Source organism: Siniperca chuatsi, linkage group LG15 (assembly GCF_020085105.1).
Source record: "Siniperca chuatsi isolate FFG_IHB_CAS linkage group LG15, ASM2008510v1, whole genome shotgun sequence".
Taxonomy (NCBI): domain Eukaryota; kingdom Metazoa; phylum Chordata; class Actinopteri; order Centrarchiformes; family Sinipercidae; genus Siniperca; species Siniperca chuatsi.
The window spans coordinates 4,944,429-4,968,129 of record NC_058056.1 but is presented as its reverse complement, the minus strand read 5'-3'; the positions used below and the strand labels follow the sequence as shown (position 1 = coordinate 4,968,129).

The 23,701-nt window shown below is 42.5% G+C and overlaps 1 protein-coding gene across 1 annotated transcript in view; it reads right to left on the bottom strand.

Annotated features, from left to right (window-relative positions):
- Window positions 1-740: 740 nt before the first annotated feature.
- The window catches only part of alkbh1 (alkB homolog 1, histone H2A dioxygenase), a 24,033-nt gene continuing 1,072 nt past the window's right edge, over window positions 741-23,701 (bottom strand). The window contains exons 2-6 of the mRNA XM_044166400.1: window positions 18,969-19,077; window positions 18,144-18,306; window positions 2,805-2,895; window positions 1,636-1,829; window positions 741-1,422 (exon numbers count right to left, since the gene is read on the bottom strand). Of these exons, the coding sequence (XP_044022335.1) occupies window positions 975-1,422; window positions 1,636-1,829; window positions 2,805-2,895; window positions 18,144-18,306; window positions 18,969-19,077 (1,005 nt within the window). The 3' untranslated portion in view covers window positions 741-974. The remainder of the gene's footprint in view (window positions 1,423-1,635; window positions 1,830-2,804; window positions 2,896-18,143; window positions 18,307-18,968; window positions 19,078-23,701) is intronic.

Below are 23,701 nucleotides of genomic sequence, written 5' to 3'. Positions count from 1 at the left end.
AATTCACTTTTGTGATAAATAATTCCCTTTAGAGAAGTTGAATGCCCCTAGCGTCTCGCTGTTAGTTTTGATAACTAAATCACATGCTTCACATCACTATTGCCACTGAGTTAAGATTTATTCCACTATTTAAGGTCTTGCATTCATTTGTTTGATTATTTATTCATCATATATTCTTTATTAATGCTTCATTTATTCAGTTATTAGTAGGCGTTTAGCTATAAATAAATGTCCTCATTTATCAGCAAGAAGTTGTCTGTGTGTGTTCTTTGAAGCAGAAGACAGAGGTCAATGTATCGAAAATAATTCCAATTCCTTCTTATGAGACTGATCAATTTAATGATTCATTTGGTTTATCGTTATCTGGATAATGACATCCGACCCATGGGTCTTTGCATTTACACCTGGTATTAAAATGTGTTCTCGTGGGGGGGCCCAATAGCTCACCAGGTCGAGTGCACACCCCATGTACAAGGCTGAGTCCTTACCGCAGTGGCCCTTTGCTGCATGTCACCCCCCTCTCTCTCCCGCATTTCCTGTCTCTCTTCAGCTGTTCCTATCAAATAAAAAGGAAAAAGCCCCCCAAAAAAATTCTTTAAAAAAAAAAAAAAAGCATTCTCGTTACCTCGACTGTGCCTGCATTGTAATTGGATCTCAATATACAAATTTTTTAGGCGGGGCTGGAGGACTCAAACACAGTGCGTCCCAGGTCAAGGAAAGCAATACACAAACTGATGTCATTGGTTTCCAAATTGTTTATTTTGTTTCTGTCCAGTTTGAATGAAGTGTGTTTTATGATGATCTGCAAGGTAAAATTAGTTTTTCTCAATGGAGTCTGGTGTGATGGAGTACAGTGTCACTGCACTACTTACAGACTTAACTATACACATCACTGCAAAGGACAACTGGTATCAGATGCAAATGTCCCCTGCAGTGTCATGTCTCCAAGTGAAGCTTACAGCAGGTGGTCTGTTTCATGTATCTACAGTATCACCAGAGTCACAGCTACTTCTCCTCTTCCCATTCTCTCCATCTGCTGGTCCATCATGGTAACCCACTGTCCAGCCTGCATTAGTCCTTTGGTGAGAAGAGGGTGTTTCTGGGAACCTCTGCCCAGGTCCCAGCACCTGTCTGACAGTCAAATTTACTCTGGAGCTCTGGATGTACCTGGAGCATACCGCCCAGTCCTCTTCTGACACCAGCTTCACCACAGTTCTGTCCTGCAGGGAAGAGGCCAGGCTGCAGCCTTCCATCTCTAAAGCTGTATGTCCCTGGGGTGCTGGAACGATGCGTGGGACAGCATGGTAAAGGAGGCGACTCTGTCCCGACATCACCATCATATCCCCATTGTGCATGTACATAGCAGTGGGGGGGTCCTGCCTGTGGATGCCTCCCAGGAGGAAGATGGCTGACTGCCCAAAACTATCAGAAAAGACAACAAGATATACAGTGAGGGGGTTGGAATATTTTTCTGTAGTTATCCAATAAAGACTTTCTCTTTCCCATATTGAATTGCTGGTACAATAAAACAAATATCAAAACTTAATAACTGCATTGGCATTCTAAAACCCTAGATGTGTTGAAGAACTCCTTCCGCTCAGTAGTCTTAACTTTAAGATTATTCTCCCCTTTCACCTGAATGACAGCAGCGGTCGGCTGTGATCAAGTTCTGATTCATCCACATGGATTCCCAGAGATGAATCAGATCGGTAGTAGTTAAGGATTCCAGCCTCTGCGTTGAACCCCGGGAACCCACATGCAGCTGTTATTTGGACGGACAGCAAGTGGAGATCAGCTGGGAAAGGAGTGTAATGGTTGGCACAGTAAGTCTGTGAATGGAACAACAAAGGAAAATTTGGACCATTACACAAGAAAAGCAACATGAAGAGACATACTGGAACGGGCTGTGAAACGTTAAATAACACGATTAACTTTCAATATATTTTTACAATCAGAAGATATAAAGAGAGAAAATGAGCAGAGGTGCAACAATCCCTCAAACCCAGCTGTACTTTAACTGGGCACAGTGCGGTTCATGGTCAGTATTTTAACCCCTAAGCTACTCCCCTGGCGTCCAGCTATGTTATATGGGCAGTAGTAGACACCATCTGCACTGGCATCAGCTACAGCAAGCAGCAACAGCCAACAAAGTGCACCAATGCCTTTGTCCAAGAAGGGGAGAAGCCCCAGCCAAAGGCCCAGGGTGGGCTGCTCGCAACAGCAAGAGACTGGCAGGTCCTGGTCAACCTAGGGAGACAACGGAGGTTCCTGGACACCATCGCAGCTACCACACTCAGGTCAGACATGGTCCTGATGTCAATGGCAACCAAGCAAGCGGTTTTGCTAGAGCCAACTGTCCCCTGGGAAGATTTGATGGAGGAGGCGCGAGATCTGCCAGGTATGCAGATCTGGGAGCTGAGTGTCGGAGGGGGGTGACGCGTGTCGTAATGTGCTACCTGAACACAATTCGGGGCTTGATCACCCCCAGCTGTCTCGCCGCCAGGTGAGGGTGTCTGATGTTAAGACCCAAGACACCTGATGGCCATGGGTTCATCACTGATGATGTGTCCAGGTTGCATCACATGGTATATCAAAGAACTCTATTACGTCAGTATGGACGTGTCACGTCAGTGCATACCCTCAGGGGTCAGATAACTTTACATCCTCATAAAAAATAATAAAATTGTAATGTAAATATACTGAAACTGTATATTTATGATCAGAATATTTGTATTCATATCTGCATTTAAATCAATTGAATCCTACCTACAGGATCCTCTAACAAAGCAGGGTGTGTTGCTTACCTTGGTATCCCAGTTGTAATGATATCCCAGAGTGACCCAGCGCAGCCTCTCCAGTAGAGTCTTAGGTTCTCTCTTTCCAGAGGGAGTAAAACTGTGGAGGGGATTAAACACAGAGCACACTTACAGAGGCAGGCTGCTGGGAAACAGGACCAGTACACTGTCACTAAGCAAGTAAACTGGATGTGGTCAGAAGCTTAAAAGAGTACTGCAAATTCAAAAAAGCTTTTCTGGTATGTGTGACATTTACATTGCCAAATCAAGTGTGAAATACACATCTATCTATATCTATCTATCTAGAGAGAGAGAGATAACAAGACGGAGATGGGCGAGATGCAATAACAAGGCTCTGTATGCTAATACTCCAGTAACCCTAGTCAGAGGGGTTACATGCAAAGGATGTGGGATGAATGGTTACTTCGAAACCCACAATCTAGGCTTACAGCGAAGCTACTAGTAGCTCAGTGTTCCAATATCCACAAGCGGCAACTGCTATCACAACTTGAGATTGACAAGATACAACACAAATGCTACGGCAAGGGGGAGCCAAGGGGAGCCAAAGGCGGCTCCCCAACCAGAGATTGGGTACAAAGCCCCAACAAGTGCGATCGCGCTGAACGAGGCAGCGACTGACCTGAAAGATAAGATCATGGCGAGGATAAATGCAAGGCAACCCCGACGCCAATTACAACGGCTGAATGAAGTACCATCAGAAAGTCTCCTAGAAGATGTGAATGCAGCATTGAGTGCGATCCCTATCACAACCATCACTGAAACTAATGAGCCGATATACGCCTCAGCAGCAGTGATCCTTCAGATGCTTGGCTATAAGAGCAACCATGGGAGCCATGAGAAACAGTACCCACCATGGAAACGAAGGCTGGAGGCAAAAATCAAGGAGGCATGGAGAGAAGTGAGCCAACTGACAGAGGCCAAGAGGGGTGCAATGAGAAAGCAAGTACCCAAGAAGTACAACCAGATGCCCATACCTGAAGCACTCGAAACTGCCAAACAAAGGCTCCAAGCCTTGGCCAGCTGCTTAAAGAGGTACACGAGAGATAATGAAGCCAGAAGAATAAACCAGCTGTTCGCAACTCAACCTGCAAAAGTGTACGCTCAATGGCAGGGTAATAACAGCAGAGCAGACCCACCAAGGCTGGAAACTGAACAGTACTGGAAAAGTATATGGGAAAGGGAGGCATCACACAACAGCAATGCACAGTGGCTGGTGGCTCTGAGAGAGGACCACAGCAACCTCCCTGAACAGAATCCAGTCACCATCACAGCAGCAGACATCCAAGAAAGAGTCTCAGGTATGAAAAACTGGACAGCACCGGGCCCTGACAGGATCCACACCTACTGGCTAAAGACGCTCACTGCACTCCACGAGCGCCTAGCAGCACAAATGAAATCAAATGCATGAGCAAAGCACAGAAGGGCATTGGCAAAGGAACCAGAGAAGCCAAACACCAACTCCTGGTTAACAGAACAGTCACCCAAGACTGCAGAACCTGACACACCAACCTGTGCACTGCCTGGATTGATTACAAGAAAGCATATGACTCAATGCCACACACATGGATCACTGAATGCTTGGAGATGTACAACATCAACAGGACTCTAAGAGACTTCATTGCAAACTCGATGAGGCTGTGGAAAACCACCCTTGAGGCCAATGGCAAGCCACTTGCACAAGTATCCATCAAATGTGGCATATACCAAGGAGATGCTCTGTCCCCACTGCTGTTCTGCATAGGTCTGAACCCCCTCAGCCAAATAATCAACAAGACTGGCTATGGACACCAACTCAGGAATGGGGCCACCATCAGTCACCTCCTCTACATGGATATATATATAAGTAAAAAAATAACTTAAAATAACATAACACCCTGGTCTCATTCCTTTATTTGGTTCAGAAGTACGGCATTGAGGAGAATCACGTTTTAGAATATCTGCAGATCAAATCCTATTAAGACCAAAATCAACATTACATCATCTAACTTAGATCTTCCCCCACTAACATCAGACCTGATCAACATCAATACTAGAAAAAAACTATCCAAAATCTACAAGATAATGTACATGTCCGACCTAACAATATCCATCCCTTTACAATAATGGGAACAAGACCTACAGATTATCCCTGGTGCCAACTTCTGGACCCAAAACTGCAAAAACATCTTCTCTATATCCACCAAAACAAACTTGCAACTCATACAACACAAGATTATGCATAGAGTATACTATACATGGAAAAACAAACAAGTTTTATAGACTGACATTTGTCCGCACTGTACACAAAACACCACAGACAGTTATATGCATGCCACATGGGACTGCACACCAATTAAACAAGTCCTCTCCCTTCTGTTAGGCTGCCACGTCCCACTATCCCCTCCACTCTGCTTACTAGGAGACATATCCAACATAAACCTAAACAATATATCCAGTAGAATACTCTCCATAGCTCTAATCCTCGCGAAGCAAACTATCCTCATGAACTGGAAATCAAGAAAAAAAAAAAAAAAAATCAATATTACACTTTGAAAAAATCTTTAATCTGACACACTTGCACACACAGGCATCACACACACACTCAGATCCCCCTCCACGTTCCCTTTAATCTCTCTTTTCCTCCCTCCCATTTTTTTAATCCCTTTTCATCCTCTTTTCCTCTGCTTTCTTGAGCTATACTGCAAAGCTTGTGTGTTTTTCTTGAACGGCGTGTCTGTGGCATGGCGTTGTATGTTGATGTTTGTAGTTTGTGTTCTCTAGTGCCACATAGTGCACACAGAGTAATATTTAAACAGGAAGTTGCTGTAACTTCAGTTTACACCGTCCAACCTGCCTCTAATTTCACATGTTTGATAAGAGTCCCACCCTGATCACATCTACAGGCCAATAATGATGTAAAGTCATAGCGCCATGTAGTGGCAACAGGAAGTAAGCCTTCCATGGCACAGATGATCCAATTTTCCCCAAATGTCACATGTTTGATAAGAGTACCGACCTAAAGAAATTTACAGGCCAATATTGAATATAAGTCATAGCGCCACCCTCTGGCAACAGGAAATCAGCCATTTTGAATTGAATGTGCACTTTTAGGCCACTTTTCGCTATTTACAGCCTTAGCCTTAAGGCATTGATGATGCAATATTATGAAGCTTGCGAGTTTTCGTAGAACAGCATGTCCATAGTGTTGTGGCAAATTTCGATGTTTTGACGTGAAAAAAGAAACCATACTTTAATGAACTCCTCTTAGAGAATTAATCTGATCGACTGCAAATTTGGGCAGTGCAATCTAAAGACCTTAGCAATGAAAAGTTGTTCAAGGACTGAGTATAAGTTGAATGGTGTGTCCATGGCGTGGCGTCGAAATGTCATGTTTCGATGTTTTGCAATTTGTACAAGTAATACCTCGACTCCACATTGTCAGAACTGCCCCAAATTTCACGTTTGTAAAGAGTCCCAGACTGAGGACACATGCCAATTAGAAGTAATAGTCATTGCGCCACCTACTGGCAACAGGAAGTAAGCCTTGTGTGACAATAATCATTTGACTTACATGAAATTTTATTGGTGTGGTGTACACTTGATAAACTGGATTCTATACATATAATTAGTGGCTGTTCTCTAGCACCATGTAGTGGACACATGAAGTGATATGTAAGTCCTTTGTGCAACATCCAAAATGCATGACAATTCAAAGCCGACCTCTATCGACCTCCAGCAACAGTATAGTCTAGCGCTTGGGTGTGGCAAAACTCAATAGCGCACCCTACAAACTTTCAACAAAGCAGCCCCCGCGGTACATTTCACCAAGATGTACGAAATATGGGAGGCAGATGTATCATCTCTAGACTTAAAGGTCTTGGAGCCATACCCTAAACCCAACAGGAAGTCGGCCATTTTGAATTTAACATACCATTTTCGCCATTTACAGGCTCTGTACTTTAACAAACTCCTCCTAGAGAATTAATCAGACTGAATTAAAATTTGGGCAGTGCAATTTAAAGACCTTTGCAACGCTAAATTTCTAAGCTTTTTAGGTTTCCCCAAACAGCGTTGCCGTGGCGATGCAGTGAATTCTCGGTTCCAAAATTAGTAGCAGTGCTATTTGATTCCAAAATTAGTAACTGTGTAACAGGAAGCACTACTGGCAACAGGAAGCAAGCCATGTGTGCAAAAATCATCTGATCTACATGACATTTACATTGTGTGGTCTACACTTGATATACAGCAACATCTGTTGATGTGTCGAATGTGGTCGCCATGTCAGACGAGTAACGCCATGCCAAACAGGAAGTGGGAATAACTCAGCAATGTTTCAACTGATCATCCTCAATCTACATGTGGTTATTGATGGACCACTCCCAGTTACACTTATGTGACATTCATGAGTGATAGTCATAGCGCCACTTACTGGCAACAGGAATCAAGCCACATGTGACAAACATAAGAACTACATGAAATTTACATTGTGTGGTCTGCATTGATATACAGCAACATCTGTTAATGTGTCGAATGGGGTCGCCATGGCAGAAGCGTGACGCCATGCCTAAAACAAAGTGGGAATAACTCAGCATTCAGTCAGGAACACTCTCGTCATAGATTTAACTATTTATTGTCCCAAATACAGTTACGCTTGGCGCTGAAGGCTCTGCTCCCTGGATGAGCCAAGTAGCAAGCTAAGCCAAAAGAGGGAGCGCGATGCAAAACCCTCCCTTGGTATGCAAGGCCTAGGAAAGACATGATACTATTTACCTTTGAGCCATGTTAGGACTCTGAACTAAAAAGGTGGAGGCTGGGGTAGTGGTAATAATAATAATGATAATGACAACAGCAATAACAATAATAGTACTGTTAATAGTAACAGTGATTAGAAATGAAAATATATAGGTAAGTAGTAGATACATATAACAGCAGTGATGGTTCACAAAAGCAGTTTAGAGGTAAATAGGGTGAGTAGGTAGAAAAGAAAAGAAGAAAAAAACAAAAGGGAGGGATAAATTAGAGGGAGGATCTGAGTGTTCTTTTTCTTGTGTGTGGAATATGATATGATTTTTCCCTCTTAATACTGCTTTCCCATTTTCCTAAAGTAGTGATGTTGCTATTTCAGGTGAATTATTTATTTCAAGGAAGGAAGCCCACCCACAAAAATAAGGGTGTAGTTTATTCTCCCCAGTTTCTTTCCTGCAGTCAATAGCTTGAAGTGCCTCCTTAACAATAGAGGAGGTGAAGGCCTGTAGGGTGTACTGAGAGGTATGGTTTAAGGAGGGCATGATGAGCCAAAGGCTTACTATTAAAAGCAGATCCTGAGTATACCATATCTAACTGATTTTGCAGCAGCAAAATGTGTGTTGAAAGCATAGCAAATCTCTGATGTCTTATTTATTTGGCAGTCATTAACCATAACATGAGAAGGAATACATAGAGGATTTGTTTTATTTACATTTACTGCTTTCCATAATTTTGACAGGTTTGTAAAAGAATCAGAGATTAAATTCTGTGTGATAATTTGTTTTTGCTTTTCTCAAGGTGGATGTGCATTTATTTTTGTTGCCTAAAAGTCTGCCAATGGGCTGTTTCACCAGTACGCCTTGCTAGAGCCCAGGCTTTGTCCCTTGTCTTGAACATAATTGATAATTCCGCAAAGAACCAGGGGCTTGATCTATCTTTAACCCTAAGCTTTTTAAAAAGGTGCATGTTATCAATGATAGCAAGTAATGAATTTGTGAAATATTCCAATGGCAATTCTACATCTGGTATTTCAGTGGTGTGATCCTAATCCTAACTATACCCACTCCCTACAGCTGGTTGTGGATTCACCCTGACTTTGGGAGGATGAGCAAATCGTAGTTCAGATCCCTTCACTATAAGCCTTGTTTAACCAATGTTATTTTGTGATTATTATTTCTTATGGCACATAGTGCAATCACTCACAAAAATGTGAAAGATAACTTCAGGACATTGCGCTTACTTCTTCAATGAGCATATTTCTTTCACTTTTTTTCTTGCTTCCTGTCTGTTTTTTAAAAATAAATATTGTAATGATAATAGTCTAAAATTATGGGAAAATGCATAGATTATAGTCAAATAACAAAGTTTTCTTGGGGGAGGAACCCCAGATCTAGTGAAGAAATGATCATATTGTTTCTGAGACAGTTATGTTTCAGATGAGTAAAGTTTAGCAAAACTTTTTTTGCGGTTCATTAATCTCTGGGGTGGTTAAGACTAGACCCTTCTTGGGGCATTTTAATGGTTATAGACATCTTGCTTTCCTGATGTTTAAAAGTGCGACTTGGTCTGCTCCCTTCTGAGTAGTATTTGTGTTTGGTTTTACTCATTAAATATTCAACACTATATTTCAGCAAATTGTTCAGTTCCGCTTGTTTAGCCTTGAATTTATGTTCCTTCTCTCTAGTATAGTCACACTCAAGTCTTTCTCTAATGAGCTATAGTTTTGTTCTAACTTAGCGATTTGTTGTACTCTGGACCTTTAAAGTTGCAAGGAGAACCAAATGGCATTGTTATGTAAAAACCCCTTAATGGAAGCCCATATCAGCATTGGGTCTGATACACTATTTCTATCGAAACCAGTCAGTTTGGGCTTCAACTGAGCAATGTATTCTTGGTTTTGAAGGAGAGTGGTATTAAACCTTCATCTGGATGGTTCACCTTTGATGGATTCAAAATTGAAAGTGGCCAAAATTGTATTATGATCTGATATGTGCCATGGCAAAAAAATCTATAGATTCTGCAGCTAGACATAATTGAGAAGTGATCGAATATAAGCTATTCTGGAAGACATTTTATGATGGGAAAAGTATGTATAGTCCCTAGCTGTTGGGTTCTGCAGTCGCCATATATCTACCACTTTCAAGTCTTTAAAAGGAGGTAGACTGTGAAGTATTTGCCCTGTCTAAAATACAAAAAAGGTATTCATATCTGTACCAATGAGAAGAAAAAGACGAAGATAATCACTCAAAGACAGTAGGTCTATGGTAATCCGTGGGAAGAAAGTTGGCTCATAAACAGTGTAGACATTCAGAAAAGCCACTTTTTTTTTTACATTTTAAAGATGTACCACAATATGCCAGCCTCCCAGTATCATCTGAACTAATCTTCTGAATACTAATATTTGCATTTCATCAAAATTACAAGGCCCTTAGTACGTGAGCCATCTCCTGAAGCAGCCAGTGGCTTATAAATTCTGTTTTGTAATCAGGCAACATCTACAAATGTGTCTCCTGTAATAGTGCTATATCTACGCATTTCCTGCGTAAAAATAATCTAGAATCTTTGCACATTTGAATGCCAAATTCAGACCTCTAACATTAAGTGACAAAACTTTGTAATCAGCCATTGTCAATGTACACTTAGCACGGACAAAGGATTAAACGTACATGGAAAATAAAAAAGTAAGGATAAAGTTATGAGGAGTGCGAAGGTGTGACAGTGAAATAAAAACCTGACGACAATAAACAGTAATCCCATGTATTGGTTTGTGCGCGCTCACTTAATCCTCTTTAGCCTGACAGTGATCTAATCCTTAAACCCCCCTTCCTAAACTATAGGTTACAGTACTTTACCTTTAAATGTTAGTGTCCTTTGACACACAATCTGGAGCATAACACTTATCAGTAACATAGCACTTATCCAAATGCCAGCTATAGAAAGATCTTCAACTATCCCAAGTGGTTGATTAAAAAAAAAAAAAACTCATATTGTAGCCTTCATACAGTGAATCCAGAAAGTATTCACAACGCTTCACTTTTTCCACATTTTGTTATGTTACACCCTTATTCCAAAAAGGATTAAATTCATTATTTTCCTCAAAATTCTACAAACAATACCCCATAATGACAACGTGAAAGAAGTTTGTTTGAAATCATTGCAAGTTTATTAAAAATAAAATATCACATGTACATAAGTATTTATAGCCTTTGCCATGACACTCAAAATTGAGCTCAGGTGCATCCTGTTTCTACTGATCATCCTTGAGATGTTTCTACAACTTGACTGGAGTTGACCTGTGGTAAATTCAGTTGTTTGGACATGATTTGGAAAGGCACACACCTGTCTATATAAGGTCTCACAGTTAACAGTGCATGTCAGAGCACAAACCAAGCAATGAAGTCCAAGGAATTGTCTGTAGACCTCTGAGACAGGATCGTATCGAGGCACAGATCTGGGGAAGGGTACAGAAAAATTTCTGCAGCATTGAAGGTCCCAATAAGGACAGTGGCCTCCATCATCCGTAAATGGAAGAAATTTAGAACCACCAGGACTCTTCCTAGAGCTGGCCGCCCGGCCAAACTGAACGATCGGGGGAGAAGGGCCTTAGTCAGGGAGGTGACCAAGAACCCGATAGTCACTCTGACAGAGCTCCAGCATTTCTCGGTGGAGAGAGGAGAACCTTCCAGCCACTCCTCAGTAAAAGGCACATGACAGCCCGCCTGGAGTTTGCCAAAAGGTACCCGAAGGACTCTCAGAACACGAGAAACAACAAAACTCTCTGGTCTGATGAAACAAAGATTGAACTCTTTGGCCTGAATGGCAAGCATCAAGTCTGGAGGACACCAGGTACCGGTCATCACCTGGCCAATACCATCCCTACAGTGAAGCATGGTGGTGGCAGCATCATGCTGTGGGCATGTTTTTCAGCTGCAGGAATTGGGAGATTAGTCAGGATCGAGGGAAAGATGAATGCAGCAATGTAAAGGGACATCCTTGATGATAACCTGCTCCTGAGCGCTCTGGAACTCAGACTGGGGCGAAGGTTCATCTTCCAACAGGACAATGACCCTAAGCTCACAGCCAAGATAACAAAGGAGGGGCTAAAGGACAACTCTGTCCTCTGAATGTCCTTGAGTGGCCCTGCCAGTGCCCATCCTTGAACCCGATTGAACATCTCTGTAGAGATCTGAAAATGACTGTACACTGACGCACCCCATCCAACCTGATGGAGCTTGAGAGGTCCTGCAAAGAAGAATGGGAGAAACTGCCCAAAAATAGGCATGCCAAGCTTGTAGCATCATACTCAAAAAGACTTGAGGCTGTAATTGGTGCCGAAGGTGCTTCAACAAAGTATTGAGCATAGGCTGTGAATACTTATGTACATGTGATTTTTTTTTAAAATAAATTTGTAAAGATTTCAAACAAACTTCTTTCACGTTGTCATTATGGGGTATTGTAGAATTTTGAGGAAAATAATGACGTAACATAACAAAATGTGGGAAAAGTGAAGCGCTGTGAATACTTCAGCCACTTGAGGCTGCATTTAACAGCATGCGTAAAAGGAAACCAAAACTAACATCCATTTCAAAACATTCTCTATTAGCCAAGGCTCAGTAGACTGGCTAGTTTCAGAAACACAAAAAAAGAGGCAAAAAAAGAGTCCCGTTTAAGCATGAGTTAGTTAGTCAACTATATCATATAAACATTTCAGTTGCAAGGTAGAGAAAAAAAAAAGGTGCTTTGGACATTGATTCATTTCAGGCCCTTGCCTGTGAGGAATGTGTAAAACTAGACTAGGAAATTGTCGATGGCTTTCTGTCAGAGTTTGGCTCTAATTCCTTTGTAGGCGCTCCTTTGTTGAGTTGTCCCGGAGCTCTAGTCAGCGTAGAACTCCAAGCGGGTGCAGTCTGGGAGGGATGGCTTTGTCTTTCACGCACCTTTAAGTATGGCTTGGCGATTGGGGTACCACAGTATTTGGAATATCATCATGCATGGCCTGGTTGTGTTGTTGGAGTAGATTTGGTGTGCTCGATCAATCTCCAGCAGCAGGATTAAAAGACGTCACCAGCCCTGCAGTGCTTCCACTTTAGATGTTAGATTTTCCATGTTTTTGTCATGTGCGCTTATCTCAGCTTTCAGTGATTGAAGCAAACCAGCATTTTCAGACGGCTAATGCCGTTTCTAGTGTTCCTGCTAGCATGCTTGCGACCATCTCAGTGAATCTCTCTGGGCGTCCACGGTTTGTTGGATTAGCATGGCTACACCATCATGGTAGCCTTGAATCGTTTGATGTTGTCCTGCTGTTTTTGAGGCGAATTAGCTGGTTATTTGGTCGTTGTCATTGCTCACAAGGGCTAATCTGAATTATATAACAAGTTAAAGCTAAAAATAAAAAAAATATTTAAACGAAAGGAGGGTTATAGGCAAGAGCTCAATGTGATGCAACTATCTTTTTGTGTGCCTCAACAGTGTTGTATCCCTACTGGTTTTCAAACTAACTAGTTGCTGTACGCATGCATTGTGTGCAGCAGCGGTCACCAGATTGATCACACATCCACAACATATTACTGGCCATTTTCAAGTCGCATCTCATATCTACAGCGGCAAATGACTTCATAAGTGAGCATTACATTACAGCCACCTACCTTATAAATTTAAAAAATATAATTTTTGCAAGATCACGTCAAGGTGGGTTCAAACTCCCTCAAGCAAAAGCAGTACGGCTCTGCGGCTCGCTGCTCTGCCTGTGAGCCATTTGCGCTTTCACAATATCTTCACTTCCAGAAACGTTAGTAAGTATGTCAGCATCCAGGTAACATTTGTTTGGGGTTGATCTAAAATAACTGGTTACCTTGGGTGTATCTCTGAAAATACCCAAACATGTTTGTCAAGGTTAATTTTCTCGAGTCTATGGCCATATCAACCACTACATTACAGCCCCCTACCACACTACACATTATGACAAAGAAATACTTATAACAGTGATGATCTAAATAAGACAATACTGTCAAAAGACACTAAATAACTGTCAACACTGAGCAGGCAGAGGAGAATACAGGTGGTAATATTCTACCCACAACACAGTATGGACTTATTTACAGTTATTCTCCTTCCTTTTGTGTATATTGTATAGTAAAATACAGAGGCACCCACTCACCTCTGTATTTTCCATTAAGTGCTTGTCAATACCATGTGTTATGAGCTTTACTCCAAGTGAACAAAGCAAACTCCAACACAGCAAAGTAGTATTTAGATTCTGTAGTCAGTTTATTGAACTTCAGTTATACTCTCTCGGCTACCGCAGCCATCTCTGGGCTCTTTGTCTCACAGTTTTTCAAAGCATACAACAACAATGAAAAGGTGGGGTATCTGATTCTGGAGAAATCCAATACCATGACAAATACCATGATATAGAGCGAACAACGACACAGCAAGTAATATAACTAACGTTAGCTAAGTTGTGGGTTAGCTTAGCTAAGTTGTGTGTTAGCAAGTTTCCTAGAGCAAGCAAACCAGCTCCAGACAGTGATACTCACAACTCTCCTGCTACTATAGCACACATCACAACTACAGCATATCTTGGCAGACTTGAAAGTAAGCTGAATGTCCATGGGCAAGTCACTTAACGTTACCTGACACACAAATCATAGCTGGAATGGTTGGAATAGTGTTGCATTTACAGAGTGAATAATAATGTGTAATGTGTATATGGTGCACCAAAATAAATCCTAATTGACCTGGACAAAGAATTTGTCAACAAAGTAAGTTGAATTCTAAGACATGTGATATTGTATGTTTGTACACAGCAACACTGAAAAAACCGACATGGTTGTGAAAAAGCCCCTAGAATATATAGACTGGTAGACTTATGCTGCCCTCTGCTGGTCACAGAGCACTGAGTCAGGGTAGTTGCCACATGTTAATTAGTGCTATGAAGGAGCTAGCTTATTACAGAAAAGTATGTTGATCATTTTCATATTCATTGCATATTCAAGATCAGACTGGCCTTGTGTGCTAAGCTTGTCATTGCCAGAAGCCTCTGCACACCTCTGCTACAATGTGTACTTGTGTTCATTTATCTACACCAGTGTTACAGATAGGTGATAAACACCTCAACACACTGGCTGACAATGATGTGTACACTAAAGTGAAGGCCAATATTGCAGAAGGACAAGAGAGTATATGGAAAAAGAAGTTATCCATAGGGGATGATGGCGACTTTGCGGTGGGGGAATCAAGTGTTGCGAAAAAATATTTGCCAAGAACAAAGAAAGGGGGGTAAATTAGAAGCTCACTTATTGGGTCCATTCACTATAACAAACATTGATGGATGGAGTGCTGATCTAAAAACTCCAAAAGAAAACCTCATTGAAAGAATCAACATTGACCATCTGAAGAAGTATATGGAACCATAGCCACAAATCCCTGCAAAAGGGATTGCAGACAGCACTTCCACTCCTCCTCCAGCACTGCAGCCCAGACCCCTTGAGGTGTTCTACGGTTCCCCAATCCCTGACTTTTACACTGAGTCCACAATCAGACCCCTTGTCCTCCAGTCATGCGACACAGCTGCCTCAACTTTAGTAACCCCAGAGGAATGTAAGTATAGATGTCAATACAATTTCATTTTAGTGACAACATACTGAAAGACATGTACATACACGCAGAAGTCTATGCCTCAGCCTTGGTTAACAACTGTCTTCTAATTCTCAGTAATAGCTGACATCTGGTCAGGTCAAAGGCAAGGTGTGCTGTGGAGCAAAGTCAGACCATATAAGGTATTTGAGACCTGCAAAAGCTGGCTCCCGGAAGGCAGCTAGAGAGAGAGAGGTAAATGCATGCATACAGTGGGTACGGAAAGTATTCAGACCCCTTTACATTTTTCACTCTTTGTTTCATTGCAGCCATTTGCTAAAATCAAAAAAGTTCATTTTATTTCTCATTAATGTACACTCAGCGCCCCATCTTGACAGAAAAAACAGAAATGTAGACATTTTTGCAAATTTATTAAAAAAGAAAAACTGAAATATCACATGGTCATAAGTATTCAGACCCTTTGCTGTGACACTCATATTTAACTCACATGCTGTCCATTTCTTCTGATCCTCCTTGAGATGGTTCTACTCCTTCATTGTAGTCCAGCTATGTTTAATTAAACTGATTGGACTTGATTAGGAAAGGCAAACACCTGTCTATATAAGACCGTACACCTCACAGTGCATGTCAGAGCAAATGAGAATCATGAGGTTGAAGGAACTGCCCAAGGAGCTCAGAGAGCAAGGCACGGATCTGGCCAAGGTTATGCTGATGATGCTGATTCTGATGTGTTTTATTTTGTCACCAAGGGGGCGCGCTTGGTTCAAGGTGGGGTATGCGATTCTAATCCAATAAACGTCTTTTTGTCAAAGTCAGCGAATATCTCCTCATGGTCCGCTAGCTGTCCTTTCAGTGTGCGCGCTGAAAAGAAAACCCGGTGTTTGTACACAGCCCTGGCTCTGTATGTTAAACAAACAAAGTGGTTCGGACCGAGCCACACAACATTATTCCAGCCATTATTTGTGTGTCAGGTAACATTAAATAACTTGCCCACGGACGTTCAGCTTACTTTCAAGTCTGCTGTTGTTGTGATGTTTGCTATAGTACCGGGAGAGTTGTGAGTATTGCTGTCTGGAGCTGGTTTGCTCGCTCTAGGAAACATCTCGTCCTCTCTGACTGTTAGCTTCGGAGCTTCAAACCAGCAATAGTAGCAAAAATATGATAACCCACAACCTAGCTAACATTAGTTATATTACTTGCTGTGTCGTTGTTCGCTCTATATCATGGTATTTGTCATGGTACCACCTCGATGCGATCTTGCAAAAATTATATTTTCTTAAATATATTTTTTCGTAGGTGGCTGTAATGTAATGCTCACTTATGCAATCTTATTCGCCACCCTGGATATGAAATGCGACTTGAAAAATTGCCAAAAATATGTTTATGGATGTGTGACGAATCTAGTGACAGACAGAATACAGCTGCTGCAAACAACACATAATGTTAGTTATCAGTGGGTATCTGCCTAATTCTGCTCTACATGTATTTGTTGGTGTTTTTCTGTGTACCTGTAAAGATTCTGTTGGATGTTTGTCCAACATCCAACAGAATCTTCTGAAGTCTTCAGAACCAACCAACGCTGACTCAAGTGACATCACTTGAGACAATTTATCAGACTTCACATAGCTCCTTTTAGAGACACAAAAGGCCTATACATTTTTTTTCCTCATCTCAAGACCTGTAAACGGTCTTTGATGTGTAAATCTGTAGATTTCCTTTTTAATACAACCTCATCAGTTTGTTAGCAGTGAAATTAGCTAATACTTCTAAATATATAAATTACAGCATTTGCGCATGATCACTTTGTGATCTTCTTTCTGCACTAAACAGTGAAATTGCATTTGTCCATATTCATTAAAAGAAATACACTGAGGTTTTGAGCTAGTAAAATATCAAAAGGTTCAATTAATTTTACCTTAAGTTTGTGTGCCTGTTGCTCCACGCAAACTGAGTCCTCTCACTGTAAAATGTCCTAGGAATTTGGACAAACTATGTAATGGAGACACTGTTTCTAAATTACCTCAAACATGTCTCCAACATTTCAGTACTGACATCTACTTATTATTTTTCATTTATTGGCTGACACATACACCAATGCCTATAATTCTGTGATAACCTGATATCGGCCAGCCAATTTCTTGGTCGACCTCTATTTGTAATGGTTATTGAGTTTTCTGTGGTTATTAAATTAGTCCTAATAGTGCCTCTGCAGCTCAGCATGCTTCATGGCTGCATGTTGCATACAAGGGAGGTAAAACCAGTTGAACAGTGCAGAAGAGTGCAGGCAGCTGAATCCCTACAGGCCGATAATGAAACAGTGGCAGTAAGATTTCCTGAAGCTGTAGAAACTGGAGCTGTACCATGATGTACTAGGAAAATGTTACATTTCAGATAGAGTAACATTTAAAGGAACATCGTAGAAAAGGTTTCAGTTGTAGTCATCTGGACACTGTTTTCAGAATCAAGACGTTTCGGCTCCCATCCGGAAGTCATTCTCAATTGTGAAAAAATTGGACAGGAACTGGACATTTAAGCTACTCTGAGTTACATACGCCCTGCCCTCAGGAAGGAATCTGCCTGAGTATCTGTTAATAGCTAGTTTCACCTGAAACTGACCTAATAGTTTCCAAGATGGCCCAGTAATCAGTAATCAGGCCTATTGTTTTCTGGCTGCATCTACTTCATCACTGTTAGTATTTAAAGGAACAACCAACATTTTGGGAAAGATGCTTGTTTCCTTACTACACAAGAAGACAATATCAATTTATTTCTGTGTGTCCAGTAGATCTGTGATAAGTTGAAACTAGCTTAGCACAACTGGAAGGGAAACTGCTAGTCTAGCTCAATTAAATGATATTCCTGAGCATGAAAAACTATGCCTGAGCTAAGCAAGCAGTTTCTCCCTGCTTTTGCTTTAAGGCATGACACAACAGTTAACTGGCCCACGTTTTGGGTCAGACAGATCCAGTCAGAATTGTCAAAGGCAAGGAGCGCAGCTAGTCTCACCTGTTTCCATGTACACTCTTGTCCCAGATGTCCTGTGTGTCAGAGGGAGACATGTGCATGTCCAGGTTGCAGACATTAGGCTTCTGAGGGTAGGTCTTCAGACACTGTCTGACCCAGAAGGGTTGGGAGCCCGGCAGGAATGGGTTGGAGATGAAGATAAACCCTAAACAACACACAACAGTACTTGGTCATAGAAACGGAAAGTGAAAAATCTTTAATAAGACTAAACCCATTGTTACTATTATTGTCATTATTCCTATGACTGCCATTCCTATTATTATTATTAATTTATTATTACCACTACCATTAAATTATTAGTCTTTTTGAGTTGAGTTTTTTATTGTTTTAAAATTCCCTATTTATTGATATTAATTCATACTTCTATTACTGCTGTGCAATATCTATCATCTCATAATCATCTTACTAAGCTACACTTAACTTGACAGTACATGCACTATTACTTATTCCTTATATTATTACACCGCGCAAACTTATCATCAACCGGTAATCCACTTTGTACTTTACACTTATTTTAATTTTATACTCATATCCACTTCGTACTTAATTTCTCTTGCCTGTATTATAATGTATTATATTTGATTGCTTAGTACTTCTATTCCTGTGTGCACTGATGTGATAGTGACCAGCTGTAACAAAAGAGTTTACCCTCGGGGATCAATAAAGTATTTCTGATTCTGATTACTATTTTAAAATTCTAGGTGGTATTTGGACTGTGCTTCCCTCTCTCAGAGTATGTCGAAATCTTGGCATTTGAGTTTGATTTTGGGAAAAAACTGCCTGTCTCCCCATCTGTCCTGTGTTTACCTGGGTAGCCCCGTAGGCCGAAGACTTTCCAGTCTCTGACAGGCTGTAGTCCAACCCTTGCAGCCTCCACATCACTCACTGCAGCAGGGTCCAGTTTAGCTGCAACTATCTATCAGTCACACATACACATCCACACACACACACACACACACACACAGGAACATCAATCATTAGCTCTGCTGAGGCTAATGTGGCTAATGTAAATATGGTTTGAGGCTATACAGTAGTTTGTGCTGGTGTTGCATTAAATAACATTAGGAGGTGTATCTAATGTTTTTTTCCACTTTTATTTATATCCATGTAACCCAGGTTTAAAATGCACTAACTGTGGTCGAATGTAAGAATTCCAACTATTGTGCGTCAGTGAAGGCACCACTTAGTCACGGTTCTCTCGCGAGAACACTCCAGCCAATCGTGTGCCTTGCAGCGCGCCATACAAGCCCTGTTCGTCCCGCTCCTGTCAGAAGCTGGGAGCGAGGCATAACAGGACGGCTGCACAGGAGCCTTACCATCATTACCGACACCGCTCTGACCGTTTAGAACCAGGGATTTGGCCAGGTGTGCCCGGTTGGGTACGAGTCCGATGGCGAGCTAAGTCTACAAAGAGCCTGTACAACATCACCTCTGCTTTACAAACTCCTGCGGTCTGGTAGGAGGATGTTGCAGCTTGTCCGCCCCCAAAGTCTCACTACACTCACCCACATAAACTGCTTGTGTTTATGGACAATTATTTTCATGGACATTCTGGTTAAACCAATGGACAATTAAGCCCATGTTGATGTGGCGAACAGTTATTAATTGCTGATTTGTGTTTGTCACCACCATTGTGACCCCTCCTCTTTTGGGAGGTTATGGACTGTGCTGTTTTAAATTATTGTTTGTTGTATGAGAAAGAACTATTGTGAATATTTATTCAGAAGGTTAAACACTTGACCTAAATCATAGGAGCTCAATGTTTTTCTTATTCTGCAGACTGTAAATATTTCCCACTATCACTGTTAATACAGGGCACCAGCCACTTAAACTTAAACACTTTGTTTCCGTTGTGTTATTATTGTTACCACTGTTCTAACCACCTCCCAGAGAGCCGTTTCCTAGTCTTCTGGTCTAGCCTAACAAACTCCAAAAAACCAAGGTGGTGGTGTACAGTTAATAATAATAATAATAATAATAATATTTTGTTATTTTTGCAGACTCACCAATTCATTGGAATATGGACATTTTTGGGTCCCTCTGCATTAAAATACCAAATGCGGTTATAGTGAGTTGCAAACCAAAGTGTCAAACAGATGAGGTTGAGGATTTTCTGCTTCAATATGGTGCAATAGAGCGATCTCTTATGATAAACTCTCCTGACAGTGAATACCATGACATGCTTGTAGTTGAGTTTAAAACTAATTCAGCTTTTGATTTATTGGGTCCAATACTACCATACATATTTAAACCTACACAAAATGAATACTGCATTAAAAGTTTGTCAAAAATGTATGCTGCTTTTGTAGGGTGCTCAAAGACACAGACTTACCTTGCTGACTTAAAACAAGTGGCTAAAATGTCTGGATAAGATTTTGCTGAAGTCTTACAGGAGCCGATGACCCAGATCAACAAAGCTGTCACTGAACTGCGCCCTCCCTCATCCCAAGGCACCACAGAACAACAAGTTACTCCACCAGATCACAAAATGGTCGCCGCTCCTGCTCCACAACAACTTAAAATGGCCGCCCCTCCAGTAATCAACAACATGGCTGTTTCTTCTCCTCTGCCAGTCCACAACATGTCTGCTGCTGAAATCAATCTGCCAGAAGTCCAGAGGTATGTGGTAGAGCACATTGTAAAAAATTATGACGCTGCCATGTATGTATGCCATGCTCATCCCACAGACTGAGAATATTTTCTGGAAAAGTCCCTCGTCCACAGCACGAGGTGGACTATGACACATGGCGCTCTGGTGTGGATCTAATTTTGAAGGACACTGCCATCTCAGAAATTCAACGATCCAGATACATCCTCAACAGCCATCTGCCACCTGCTGCTGACATCATGAAACATCTCAGCCTAGACCTGCCAGCAGAAATCTACATTCAACATCTTGACTTGTACTTATGGGACAGTACAAGATGGAGAGGAACTTTATGTTAAATTCATGGACACTCTACAGGACTCAGGTGAAAAACCATCTGCATATCTACAGCGACTGCAAGTAGCCCTGAGTCTAGCTGTCAAGCAGGGAGGAGTGAAACTGAGTGAAGTGAACAGGCACCTGCTCAGTCAATTCTGCAGGGGATGCTGGGATAACAGCCTCATCTTTGAGCTCCAGCTGAAGCAGAGAAAAGCCAACCCACCTTCATTCGCTGAACTACTGCTGCTGTTAAGAACTGAAGAAGACCGTGAAGCAAGTAAAGCTCAGTGAATGAAGCAACATCTTGGCACATGGCAGATAAAGTGCAAACCAGTGAACAAACAGTGCAGATAAAAAGATAGAGCTTATTTTAATTAAACTGACCGAGGTTGTAGAATGGCGTCAGTTCCATGGTGAATGAGGTAGTGAGCAGACCAATGCTACACAAAGTGACTGGTGCATGACATTGTATGTCAGTGGAAGGTCCTGGGGATGTGGGATCTGGGGGTTCATAGTTCAGTGGTGCCTGGGGCAGAAGAGGGACCGGGGGGGCAAGTTTGGGAGCGAGTTCAGCTTCCTGACAGCCTGATGGATGAAGCTGTCCTTCAGTCTGTTGGTCCTGGCCTGGAGACTCCGCAGTCTCCTCCCTGATGGCAGCAGACTGAAGAAGCTGTGTGACGGGTGTGTGGGATCACCTGCAATGCAGAGGGCTTTGCGAGTGAGACGGGTTCCATAAATGTCCTGGAGGGAGGGGAGAGAGACACCAATGATCTTCTCAGCTGCTCTCACTGTGCGTTGCAGAGTCTTCCGGCAGGACGCGTTGCAGGCGCCATACCACACAGTGATGCAGCTAGTCAGAATGCTCTCGATGGTGCCTCTGTAGAAGGTGTACATGATGGGGGGTGGGGCTCTGGCTCTCCTCACTTTGCGGAGGAAGTAGAGACGCTGCTGTGATTTCTTGGCCAGTGCTACAGTGTTGTCGGTCCAGGAGAGGTCCTCTGTGATGTGCACACCCAGGAACTTGGTGCTGCTCACTCTCTCCACAGTCACACCGTTGATGGTCAGAGGAACATGCTGAGTGTGCACTCTCCTGAAGTCGACAACAATCTCCTTCGTCTTCTCCACGTTCAGAGAGAGACTGTTGTCACTGCACCACCCGGCCAGGCGGCTCACCTCGCTCCTGTAGTTTGTCTCATCTCTGTTGCTAATGAGACCCACCACAGTCGTGTCATCCGCAAACTTAATGAAGAGGTTGGAGTTGAGTGACGGTGTGCAGTCGTGTGTCAGCAGAGTGAAAAGGAGGGGGCTCAGCACACATCCTTGGTGGGCCCCAGTGTTCAGTGTGATGATGCTGGATGTGTTGCTGCCGACATGTACTGCCTGAGGTCTTCCAGTCAGAAAGTCCAACAGCCAGTTGCACAGCGAGGTGTTGAGCCCCAGCTTGACCAGTTTGTGAATGAGCTGTTGAGGGATGATTGTGTTGAATGCTGAAGTCTATGAACAGCATTCTGACGTATGAGTCCTTTTTCTCTAGATGTGTGAGTGCTGAGTGGAGGGTAGTTGAGATGGCATCATCGGTCGACCGGTTAGACCAATATGCAAACTGGAGTTAGTGCTGCCCTGTCCTCACTCACAAAACAAATGGCGGAAATACAACAACAACTGGCCGCTCTAACTGCCTCCCACTCCGCTCAGTCTCGACAGTCCTATGCTCCAAGGGGCCCTCCAGTCCCAAAGCTACACAGAACAAAGGACAGTGTTGCATCGCCAAGTCCAAAACCTGGTTTCTGCTTCCGCTGTGGAGAAGACGGACACATCAAGCCACAATGTGAGAACCGTCCTAACCCAGCACTCGTCAGCACCAAACGCAAACAATTTGATGAAAAGAAGCAAGGGTGGCAGCAACGAAATAAATTTTCAAACAATCATTTAAAATAGAATCAGTTCCTGTCGTGGGACACACAGGAACTGCGGAGGACCCATACTGTCCCGCAAAGAAGAGAAGAACTCACTGTGCCGAACTACAACAGCTCAGTCCAGGGCCAACAACAAGGCTGCCTAAAGGACTGATTGGCTCAAGGTGCACAGCAAAAGTCAACATTTCTGGTTACACTTACCAGTGCCTGCTCGACACCGGATCGCAAGTGACCACAATACCAGTTTCATTCTACAACCGCCATCTTCATGAACAACCCATCCATCCACTCAACGATCTGCTCCAAGTCGAAGGCGCCGCTGGTCAGAATGCCCCATATCTTGGCTATGTGGAAATAACAGTCCAGTTTTCCAGAGACTTCATTGGCAAATAACATGACATTTCCACACTCGCCCTAGTTGTTCCTGACGCCCGCACTGATGACCCATCTACAGTTCTCATTGGCATGAACACCTTAGAACCACTGTATGAGCAGTATGTTGGCGAACAATCCATATTTCAACCCAGTGCTCACGGGTACAGAGCTGTTTTGAAGACCCTGCAGCTGTCACATCAGCAGAAGGATCAAGGCAACATTGGAGTTGTGAAGCTTTAAAGCAAGGCTCCAGTGCGTGTTCCGGCCGGCCGCACTATTGTCATCGAGGGCTCAGCCAAAGTCTCCTCTTCATCGTTAAGCCA